This window comes from Spermophilus citellus, assembly GCF_964194105.1.
Source record: "Spermophilus citellus genome assembly, chromosome: 3".
Lineage (NCBI taxonomy): Eukaryota > Metazoa > Chordata > Mammalia > Rodentia > Sciuridae > Spermophilus > Spermophilus citellus.
This window is the reverse complement of record NC_138184.1, coordinates 172885219-172898080: the sequence shown is the minus strand read 5'-3', so window position 1 is coordinate 172898080 and position 12862 is coordinate 172885219. Positions and strand designations below refer to the sequence as shown.

At 34.5% G+C, this 12862-nt stretch overlaps 1 protein-coding gene across 1 annotated transcript in view; it reads left to right on the top strand.

Annotated features, from left to right (window-relative positions):
• RELN (reelin) overlaps positions 1-12862 on the top strand; it is a 469728-nt gene that overhangs the window by 314587 nt on the left and 142279 nt on the right. The window contains exons 18-20 of the mRNA XM_081286786.1: positions 373-606; positions 1282-1443; positions 6126-6362. Of these exons, the coding sequence (XP_081142912.1) occupies positions 373-606; positions 1282-1443; positions 6126-6362 (633 nt within the window). The remainder of the gene's footprint in view (positions 1-372; positions 607-1281; positions 1444-6125; positions 6363-12862) is intronic.

Here is a 12862-nt window from a genome sequence, read left to right as displayed (position 1 = left end):
TCTTTATAAATTTAATGAGTATTATTATAAGTATATGTGTGTGTATCTTTACGAGATTTTAAGTTGCAAATATGCAGACTACAGATGAATATTAGATAAACTGAGGTCACTGGTTGAAGGTGAGTGCTGGATTATTATTTTAATCATAAACTTATTACAGTAGCAGTTTATGAAGACTGTATTCTTCTGGAATATTTACAGTCAATCAGTCCTTATCAAGTTTTCTGATTCAGTATTCTTCAGAGACAAATAAGCTTTATTTACCATTCGATCAAATCCTGGCCTCTGGACTCCCTCTTCCCCAAAGTAGAATGAAGACCCTCTGAAAGAATTCACAGTTTAAGATTTAATTTTACACTGTATTTCTTTCAGATGTGACCCTGGGTTTTCTGGCCCAGCTTGTGAGATGGCATCCCAGACATTCCCAATGTTTATTTCGGAAAGTTTTGGCAGTTCCAGGCTCTCCTCCTACCATAACTTTTACTCTATCCGTGGTGCTGAAGTCAGCTTTGGCTGTGGTGTCCTCGCTAGCGGTAAGGCCCTGGTTTTCAATAAAGATGGAAGACGCCAGTTAATTACATCCTTCCTGGACAGCTCCCAATCCAGGTGAGTGAAGGAGGGCTGGAATAATGCAGAAACCAGATGCTAATGTTGAATTTACATCTCTTTCAACTTATATTCTTTTTTCTTTTTTTGCGGATATATCCATCTTCCAATTTTTAACCAGGATGGAAAGGAACTTACCATTTATTTAGGGTTAATTTGCTCCAGCTTTTAATAAATTAGAAAGCTCATCAATGACTTTGAGATACTAATGACTGACTAGATTTTTTTAAATATGAGATGTTCAAATCAAAACTGTGCTCTTAAGCCAAAGGCTAGTTAATTATTCATGTAGTTTTATTTATTTGACAGCTTGCAGAGGCTGATTAGATTTATTCCACATCTTCCCTTCCCCCAGTTCTTAATAAATAATGCAGTAAAGGAGTGATTGGCATTTTAAGTGTGTGTACATAAGTACATAGTATACAAATATGTATGAACATACAGTTATACTTTTATGAATACATATCTGTATTTAAAATATGCACATTGATCTCATCTACACATATTCATACATCTCTCAGTGTCCTTACTTACATTTTGTAACAGAGGGATAAGTGGAAACCTACACCTTGTAGGTAGTTAATTTAAATTTGTTTGAAATTCTCTAAAAACCAAAATGAACATTATGAGTAAAAATGTTTATGCATCCGCTAATCATAGGCAATTCATGTCTAGGTTTCTCCAGTTCACATTGAGACTGGGGAGCAAGTCTGTTCTGAGCACATGCAGAGCCCCGGACCAGCCTGGTGAAGGTGTTCTATTGCATTATTCTTATGATAATGGGATAACTTGGAAACTCTTGGAGCACTATTCATATCTCAACTACCATGAGCCCAGGTACGTTGGAAATCATTTGGAAAAATGGTTAATGTGATATCTCCTTCCTGGGACAAACATAATTTAAACAGTTTAAGATTTCAGATTTTTTTTATTGAGAGATGGAGAGGAAAAAGATTGATGTGTCTTGCAATAAAAAACTAGTGAGACACATTTTTCTAATTTTTTTGTCTGACTGATTTCTGATAATTTGGAGAAAATTATTCTTATTTTGAAATGTGCATCTAAGGAAAATATTTTGTTGTTTAGGAAAGAAAAATGGTTGATACCACCTTCCTTATTCTATAATAATATCTATAATGTAAATTATTAGATATTATTTTAATATGGAATTAAATGGTAAGTACTGTTAACAAATGTTTATTGATTTTATAATAAATTATGACATAATAATTAATAAAATATGATAACCAATATGTTTCTACATTTTGCATGCAGTGTAATTAAATAATGAGTACAAAAAAAATTTCTAGCATGCTGTAAAGTCCCTAGCAAAGGCAGGGTGTGAGGACATAATTAAAGCCCTTTCTTTAGGCTGCTTCTGTTTTCCTTTAGCTTCTATATGTCATGACCTATTGTCAGATTCAAGTTTTGCTTAAAGGAAAGTCATCTTTCAATGTTAGCAGAGTAGTAACCACCATTAGTAATAGATTTCATACATATTTGAAAGATTCTCTCTCCTGCAAGAACACTTTTTGAGATGCTCACCGCAGTTCCTTTCAAAAGAACAAGGGAAGAGGATGAGAAATCTCAAAATTAAGGTGAAAAATTAAAATATAATTAGCAGTGCACATTGCGGTCTATATGCACAGTCGTGTGTAAAGGACTAACGTTGGCAGCCACCTGGCTGCTGGATAAACACCAGTCCCCTTTCTGGAAGAACCTTTTAATCATAGGAGATGAGAAGGTGGAGGACATTAGTTATTAAAATTTGCATTGGCACCATGAGAAAAGACAGAGAAGTAGGAGAGAGAGCCACTGACATATTTTGCAATTTTGTGTAGCTCTTCCCCCATATTTAAATATTTGCAAATACATGAGTACTTTTATTTTCTAGAAAATGAAGTAGCACATAATAGAGAGTAATTAATAACTTATTAAATGACTTAAATTTTATACATCATAAAATTTTAAGAATGCACCAGCCATGTTGGGTATTTTCCCTATGTATATAAAAATGCAAGGCTGAATTTGTTTTTCTCACTCAGTAGAGATACATGAATCCTAAAAAACATTTTATAGACTCTCCATAAAAAGCATTAAAAGAAAATTAAACAAAAATTAAGGTATAATGAAAACATGAAGAAAATATCACAGTCCTAAGTTAACTTGGCCTAAAGCCCAATTTTTTTTCTGACAAGGATGGACAGCTGCAAAATTCAGTAATCAATCTATATCATGAAATTTAATTAATCTTTGTTGATATGAAAAATAATTACACATTTAATGTGCTATTGCAAAGGTATGTTTAATCTTGCCTACCATTTGACAGCAACATTTTTCTTCCAAGCAGAATCAAGGTGGCTTTTCAATATTAGGTATGTGCAGAGCTTGAAAGATTATGATCACAGTAGAGATTTTTTGAAAAGGGGAGTGTGGTAGTGATAGCAGTACACTTTCATTTTCTATATATGTACCTCTGTCCGTGAGACTCTTCCTCCCACCCCCTGTCTCTTACAAATATTAATAAAAGGTGACATGGCAGAAGTGGAATTTGATATATTCTAGATACTAAATTATATTCCATATGATAAATAATACAAACCATGGAGATTCTTCATAGGAGAGTTAAATATATCTTTATGCCTTTAGTCATTTTCTGTATCTTCTTCAGTATAAATTGCTTCCTATAATTGCTGTGAGTTCCATATTGTTCTTTTATGCCACGGTTGTTTGAAAATGAAGTGTGATCCATAAATTAGATATGCTTGCTGGCTAACCACTGTTACTCCTAGACAATTTCAGATAATTTGCTTGTCTATGATTCAGCAAATAAAAGAACCCAATCTGCTTATTTATAAAATTTAAAATTTAGTAATATATCTAAATTAGTCTTTTAATTCAAACTGACTAGAATGTCTTGTGAACTAATTGATACTTTTATTAATGTAAAATATTGCTGCTGAGACTAAAATTATTCTAGATTTTTCTTAATTATAGGGCTTTTTATATTCTAAAGTTATTATAAGATCAAATCATAGTTTATTTTTATATCTTGATTATCATATTTGATTTCTTCCTGGTTTTATCATGTCATCCAATTTCATAATACATATAATTATTGAACATTTTTTAAAAGAAATCCATGAGCTTCTTCCCTACCCACAAAAATGGATATTGAGACAGAAAGTTGAACTAAGTCTCTGGGTTCTTATCTAGTCATATTCAAATCAAATGATCCTATAGCTATTTTAACCAGCCACTCTGATATGTAAGAGTAGTGAAATCAGCAAACTCCCACTCCACCCCAAGATGTGATATAGAGGGTAAGAATAAGGCTCTAGAACAAAGCTGCTTAGATTCAAATCCTGTCATTGACACTTAGAATCTGCTTAACCTAAAAGTAATTTTTAAAATTTCTTTTAGTTGTCAATGTACCTTTATTGTATTTATTTATATTTATTTATATATATTAAACCCAATGACTCACACAATGTTAGGCGAGGACTCTACCACTGAGCTACAACCAGAGCCCCTAAAAATAATTTTTAACCTTCTCATGCCTCTGTCCTTGCATCTCTCTCAGGGATACTGGTAATAACACTTTATGCACCAAGGACTCCTGGAATCCTTATTATGTGCCAGGTACTGCACAAAGTACTAAGACATAAGAGTGGAAAACAGGCAAGAAAGTCCCTGATCCTTACTTTATGGATATCATTATATCAATTTCACACATGAAGATGCAAAGCACATGGAATTATCTCTCTGTGGTTGCAAAATCACCAATAATTAGGTTTCAGAACAAGGACTCTAACCCAAGAGTTTGATTGTAGATGAAGGGTCTTAACGTGATCACTTTAATTACTGCTGTCACATGCATATATATTTTGTTTTCCTTAAAATTTTCCTGGAAATCTATTTTCAGTTGTTATTTTTAAGCATAATATTTATTTTCCTAAGAGAGAATATTAGCTCCCTTAAAAATTATTACCAAAAAGCAAATTATAATTTTCTAATAATAGTCTAAGAAAATTAAATTATTTTCAATACTTGATGTTTTCATTGTTGAACCAGTTTAAATATAACTTAATAACTTTATTTAGCTTCTGTATGTTTATTATGAATAAATACATGTATCTATCTAATAAAAATATTTTTATTGTAAAATGAAAATTAATTTACCTTAGTTTTACTCTAATAAATTCCATTAGTATAAAAAATTCAGCAGATCATGGAAAGTCTTTAAAAGTCACAAATGTATTTTGCTATGTCTTTATAGTTTAAGAAGTGCTTTAAAATTTATATTTCTGGGGCCAGGATTGTGGCTCAGTGGTAGAGTGCTTGCCTAGCATGCAAGAGGAACTGGGTTTGATCTCCGGAACCATATAAAAATAAATAAATAAAATAAAGGTATTGTGTCCATCTACAACTAAAAAAAAATTTTAATTTAGATTTCTGTATTTACATATTGATTATCCATTATTAAAACATGCATTTGCTCATGCACCAAAACGTCCTTCCAGGTTTTATGTTTTTTTCAGTTTTTGTATAACCAACAGAGATAGTCATGTTCTTCTGCCCTATATATCCATGTACAAATTATGTAAAGGAAAAAATGGATATTGTTTTTAATTAGTTTTAATATGTAAGAAATTACATATTAAAGCTAATTAAAAACAATATGTTCTTATACATATCATTTGACATGGTTTTTTTATACAACAAAGATATGAAAATCAACCTAATTTCTCCATAAATTCTGCTTTGGACATTGAAGTTTTTAAAGTTTATTTCTGAGTTATCTCAACTTGTCTCAGGAAGTTTTTCTTTTTGCTAAGCAGCGGGGAGGAGAGTGGAGGGCGACTGCAGTCCCTTCAGTATGCATTTACTGCAAGCGCCTCTCCTGGAGTTTAATTGTACATTGATGGAGACAAATGTTCCATTTGCTGTTTGTTTCACATCTCACCTGTGTGTGGATGTGAGCAGCATGGTACTGTGATTTATGGAGCTTTCAAGCAGATGTCATTGCAGTGGCAATTAATGTATGGTTCCTGCTGCTGTGTACAATAATTGCTCCTGGAAATTAGATATTATTCTTAATTTTCTTCCCCATTTGTCAGATACAAGTTTGTTGTCATAGCTGCCATGACACAGCAAGTGACCTATACACACTTTGCTAAACTCTGGGGAATGAGGAAGTGCCATGGTTCTAGCCCCAAACTGTAAATATGTAATGAGCTGCCATGAGATCTTTCACCAAACTCCCATGAATCCTGCTACTTTGACTACTGTGTTGTATTGAGTTCACCACTTTGAGAACAATGAATGAGCATGGTCACATATTTGGATGGGTTTAGAAAACATTGTTAGAGTCAGAGAAGAAATTGAACATCTCAAAAGAATATTTGTGATAGAACTGTTCTTAAGACTACACTTCAGGGGGATAAAACTGTCCTGCTGTATATATTTGTATATTAAGACAACAAAGTAATTTGAATTTTTAACTTTTTTTTCTTTAGAATAATCTCTGTAGAATTACCAGATGATGCAAGACAGTTTGGAATTCAGTTCAGATGGTGGCAACCATATCATTCTTCCCAGGGGGAAGACGTGTGGGCTATTGATGAAATTATCATGACGTCTGTTCTATTCAACAGCATTAGTCTTGATTTTACCAATCTTGTGGAAGTCACTCAATCTCTAGGATTCTACCTTGGAAATGTTCAGCCATACTGTAGCCATGACTGGACCCTTTGGTAAGGATTTCATCATTTTCATTGTATAATTTACATTAGGTTTTGGAACATAAAGAATGATCTTCCAGTTCATTTAGCATTTAGTCATTTGTTAACAAATACTTACTGAAGCACTTAACAAGTGAATATTATGCCTGCAAATAAGATGTCTTCAGAGGAGGACTGAAAACAAAATAGAAAGATTTAAATAAATATGAAATTTCATCTTCCTTAATCTCAAATTTTTGTTTTCCACAATTACATATAAAACCCTCATCAATAAGTGCTGCTAATGAGCCAGACATGGTGGCACAGCCTATAATCCCAACAGCTCAGGAGGCTAAGACAGGAGGACCCATAAATTCAAGGCCAGCTTCAGCAACTTAGCAAAACCTTGTTTCAAAATAAAAAAGGTTGGGGATGTGGTTCAGTGGTTAAGTTCTCCTGGGTTCAATCCCTGGTAGCAAAAAAAAAAAAAAAAAAAAAAGTACTACTAATAAAAGCGACTACCATATCCTTCCTTCATGTAGGTCCATGATGATCAGAGTGAAATAACTCTGGTGACTATTTAGCAAACTTTAGAAAACTCTGTTTTCGTGCTATTTTATACAAACTCCAAGAAGTTTTTTTTTTTCAGCCCTGATTTAGTAACTGAGATGTCTTTTTTTAATCAAGAAATATTGAACTAGTGATTCATATAGTTAATGCCAATGGGGTTTCAAGATTGTGAAATATCCTAATTAAGATAACACCCTTTATTTTTAAATCCCCCCTATGCTCACATTGAAATTTGATTATACAGCAAATAGTAAATAAATACTTTCAGTTGTGATTAGTATTTCTTTAACATCAGCCAGATGATACAGCAGTGATTAACTGGGATAGGAGCTGACTACATGACGTAGGGAACTCCCAACATGCCTTGCAGAGAAGACAACCTTTGGATAGTTCAGACAGTGGAATGATACATTCTACATATTGGACAGTGAAAAACAAGGAAGTTCTAGGCATGTGGGGATCTGGAGGAAGAGAATTTCAACTATGAGGAAATGTGGTACAAAGACCGCAAAACAAGAATGACAGTGGCCTATTCAAGGACCAGGAAAGAGGCCCGTGGTACGCGGAACCCATTTAGTGAGAGAACACATGTCCAGGAGGGAGACCACAAGATGTTCAGAGGCCATTTCTTGTGGGCTCAGAGATCCTGGATTAAAACTCAGGTCTGCATGATTCTGAAGTCCACAACCTTCACCACTATGCATACTACCCTGCTCTAGTTTCCTTTAGAACTATAGACCTGATTGGGGAATAATTTTCTTAGAGATTTTTCTTTTCTATTGAGTCAATTTAATTCCTTCAGATGAATCATGCTGAAAGCTATTCACCACCATTGTCTCTGGAGAGTATATCATAAATGACCCATCAGTGACCTTATCATAATTAGAGGTAAATTTTACACACCATTGCACAGAAAATTACCTTTGATGGGAATTGTGCATGTACAGTCACATTTCACACACAGCAGGCTAAAATTCTAGCATCAAAATGACAGCTAATGGGATGGAACTACAGCCGGTCACTTTGCTGCAAGCATGTCAGGCTAGATAGAATGAAATTTCTATTCAATGTAGGAAAGGTTATCTTTTATGTTTTCAATTTGATAGCATCAGATGCTTATTTCTATAGAGGCTCTTCCTTCATCTTCTTGCCTCAATGGAAATTAAGGGGTGAAACAGATAGAAAGATAAATATGTAAGCCCAAAATGCAATTCATTAGAATTTTATGCTTGTAAAAATTTTAATTGACCTGAATTAACAGTAATTCCAATTGGTCACATACCATAAAACATATCCCATAAGTTTGTGTATTAGGGCTTTTTTTTCTACCACTTTTAATACAACAAAGAGTCCTATCATGAATGCAAGTCCTGTATCATGTTTATTTTCATAAATAGTTAACATCTGCTCAAATAAACTCCAAAGTTGCTGAGCATTTTAATTTAACACTTGGGTTGAATGCATGATAACAGCAGTTTAATTTCTGTGCTTTGATCAAAACCCTAAGAACAATATCCTTTCACACAAGTCTGATGAATATTCTTAACCCACCACTGCTTTAATTGATGGAGATACATTTAGTTTGTGAAAGTACAATCACAGTAATTATAGAAAACCATGAGAAAATATAAATAATTATGCAATCCCCATGGGCACCTTGAGCAGCACCATAGGAATTTTATTAACAACAACATGTGAGCAATCAGGTTTGACTTTCTGATCTTCTCTGAAACAAAAAGGAGTTGTCTTGATCGTGGAACAACAGAGGGGAGACTCTAGCAGTGATAATGAGACTAGAAAAACACAGTAACCGTTTTAATAAGGACATGAAACATGCTTGCTGTTCATTTAAATGAAACAACATGGACAATCTCAAACTGTTCCCATTTTCCTAGCCAGTGAGTCAGAATAAAACCCCTTTTAATGACACTGCTTTCTTTCTGCTGCTGTTGAGGAATGAATTGTCCAAAATTCAATGTGAAGTCACTTTGGTGACATTTTTCAGAAACACTTACTGAAATTCAAGTGATGATACTGACCAACTATTTATTCTTGCCTCCTCATCTTAAAAAATCAGGTTTTTTATATAAAATCTTTGAAGCATGCTATTTTATTAAGTAAAAAAATCTTTAAACATATTTGAATACATGGCTTCTGCCCTCCAGTGACCTTGTTTCTCTCGAGGGACATGTAGACATGGTCTACACCGAATGGCTGGTATTAAATTAATTATTGTTGGCTGTTCCCAGTTGTGAGTTCATTTGGTTCTCATTTTCTAACTCATGACTTTCCATGAGCTTGGATTGTTGTTACTGAGAGCATTCTCCAGGGAATACTTGGACAATTGCTTTTTCATTAGAAGAACTGCTGTCAATATGTTGTAAATCACTTTACAGCTTGTCATCCTAGAGCACATTGTTTATAAGTAAAGAAATGAGTTGCTTTTAATTCTTAGTAGTAGGTTCCTTTTTTCCATACACGGTATCTGAAGTCAGAACTTCTGCTTGCTTCCGGATTTAAAAATAATTTTAAAACCTAATACATATATTTGAAGATCCCAGAGGGAAATACTTTTGATTGAGATTTGTTCAAGATTGTTAGTGTTCATTCTAAAGGACATTAGTGTTTCTCCTTCCTATCTAATAAACTAGCCAGATATAACAAGTGGAAAGGACGTTGCTGTCATGTACAGCTTTGGTTTTAAATGTATGCATATGGAGGTGACAGTTGTTGTATTGGAATTGGCAGTTGTTTTTAGTGGTTGTGGTATGGTATAAGCTTGGGCTTTGAGGCCATAGGTTTGAGTTGAAATTCAGGCAATTCCAATGAGAAGCTTGGATAATCAAAGCAGGGAAGTTTTAACTAAATTCTCAAATTTTAACCATTTTGAGAAGTGTATCTTGATCAACCTATTTTAAGAAGATTGCATTAAAGCAACTCTTATCAAAATAGGAAATACCTGAGCCAGGCAATGTGGTGCACACCTATAATCCCAGTTGCTCGGGAGGCTGAGACAGGAGGATTGCAAGTTCAAAGCCAGCCTCAGCAACAGCAAGGCACTAAGCAACTCAGTGAGACCCTGTCTCTAAAGAAAATACAAAATAGGGCTGGGAATGTGGCTCAGTGGCCAAGTGCCCCTGAGTTTAATTCCTGGTATGCACCCACATACACACACACACAAAAAAAAAATAGGAAATACCTAAACCTTATTAGTAAATAACGTACAATAGACATGCCTGACTTTCAGTTCCTGCTCTCTCAAGTTGTGCCTTCCAGCTCATCATGACCTGGTGGCATCTCTCACCCTCATTCCAACTCTAACCTCAGCCCTCTACTTGATCCTCTCCATTGCCAGCCCCTAAAAATGGGCTCTGGGTGGAGCATAGAGAGAGAAACACCATCACACACACTTTTTCTGTGGCTTCTAGAGATGACATTTTAATGGCTTCATTTTGAAGTTACCAAACATGTCCCAATGTCAAAGCAGTAACATCAGAAGTTGAGTGAAATGTATTTAGCTTCTCTGAACTTGAGCTTGCCATCTGTAAAATGAGGGCAATAGTTTCTGTTCCCAAGATCATTATAAAGTTTAGGTAAGGTCATGGATAGAAAGTGCCTACCATCTATCTGCCTTTTCCACTCCCTTCTCTGGTTGAAGGGAAAAAACTGGTATCTGTAGTTTCGCATATGTGGGTCTGCATTATGAGAAACTTTCTTGAATTTTAAAGGCTAGTAAACAACATTTTGCCTGAATAATGCAAAAGACCATGCCTCTAAAATTTAAAGAATTCAAATAGAAATGTTAAGTAAGCTTTTTCTTGTATAAAATAGATTTGGTTGGTGCAAAAGAAAGATCATAGTGCCTATACTTATTTTTGTCAGTATTTTCCTATTTAAATACCAATCATCACCTCGGTATAAGTAGATTATATTCCAGTAACACTGGATATGTTTTTATAGATAAGATTTTGTGAATGGTGGGTGGTTATGTTACAATGAAATCCCACACAAAAAAATTGTCCTAAAAGCGTATTTGTCTTATAATATAACTTAAACATAGTTTATTTGCAATACAAAAGTACCAAAAAAGTACTGTGACCCTATTAACAATTAAAGTAAAAATTAAGATTATAAGAGCTATAGCTTTGCTTATTATTAGTGGTGCTTGAAAAAAAAGCAGATTTAATTAAAAGGAGATTTAGTAAAAGGTGAAACTTGCAGGAACATGAAAAGAAACTCCTGAGAACTTCATGGACACTAAAGCTGCTCATTTTTTAAGTCTAATGTTTTATTTATTGCTAATTAAAGCTTTCTTTTTTTCTTTATACAAGTAAATCACTAGCACTAGTCCTGTTAGATTCACATTTTAGAAAGAAATATTTTCTAAAGTAAGTAATGAGAGAGAAAATAAAAGCAATGTGTAAGAAGTGAAATTCACTGTGAATGACAAAAAGATGTGAGGGGAAAACAAGTAGCACTGGGTGGTGTGTGATGAGGGATGGGATGCTTTTTGAAGCCTAGCTTTTCACACCAGCTAGAGGTGGTATGTTCAGCCCTGGAAATGTAGGAAACCGGAGAGAGAAGACGAAGAGAACAGCTTCAGGATGGGTAGCCCAAGTCAGAGAGAACTGACAAATTCTGTGTGTTCCTGACATTTAAAAAGTATTTGTTCTTGGCCGGGTGCAGTCGTGCATGCCTGTAATTCCAACAGCTTGGGAGGCTGAGACAGGAGGATATCAAGTTCAAAGCCAGCCTAAGCAAAAGCAAGGCACTAAGCAAGTCAGTGAAACCCTGTCTCTAAATAAAATACAAAATAGTTCTGGGGATGTGGCTCAGTGGTGGAGTGCTCCTGAGTTCAATCCTTGGTACCAAAAAACAAGAAAGTATGTGTTCTTATGTCATTGGGGTATGTATGATATGGACAAGGTAAAAACTGTTTGTATATTTTATGAGAAGCAATGGTTTCCCAGGCAAAAACCTCCGATGAAAAAGGATGCTAAGTGCCTATTTATCTCAGAATATAAATTAAATACAATTCATTTGCCATGAGCTAGAAAGTTGTACTATAGCTCTGTTAATGATGGAAGAAAATCAATAATTTTGTGTTATATAATAATTATATAATCCTATAGCAGAATTGAAGGATGGGTGAAATTTTAATCTATATTCGAGAGGCTATTAAGTTGTTGTTAAGGTACTTCCAGGTTTTAAGGACCATCAGGAAACAATGATATACAGTGATGAACAACCCAACAAGATTCCAGACTGACCTGGTGATCCCCTAGTAGTGTCCCTACAGATGCATCAGACTTCAGGTGCATCTGTAGGGACACTCAGATCTGCACTGGGATCTGTCACACATTTAACAAGCACTGGGCCACATATTTTTTATTTGATTTGATTTTTTTTCAGTACTAGAGATTGAACCCAGGAATGCTCTACCACTGAGCCACATCCCTAACCCTTTATATTTTTTTTATTTCAAGACAGGGTCTCACTAAGTTGCTGAGGCTGGCCTCAAACTTTTGATATTCTTGGTGGGATTACAGACCACACCCAGCTGGACTACACATTTTTAAATGATATATGCCTCTTCTTCTAAATATTGGTTAATTTTTTTAAATAAGGATATATGAACCAGAGTCTTTACTACATGCAGATCTTTATTTCTTTCTCTTTTTTGTTTTTTAATATTTTTAGTTGTCATGGGCCTTTATTTATTTATTCATTTATATGCAGTGCTGAGAATCGATCCCAGTGCCTCACACATGCTAGGCAAGCACTCTACCACTGAACCACAACCCCAGCCCCAGATCTTTATTCCTTTCTACTAGTCTATGAAATTTGTCAAAGAAGTTTCTTGATGCTAATATAAAGATTGTGTTGTTGGTAAACTTGGACAAAGGAGATCTCCAATTAGTGCCTTGCTGAAACTGTAGATGTCCTTGATTACTCAGGTTAAG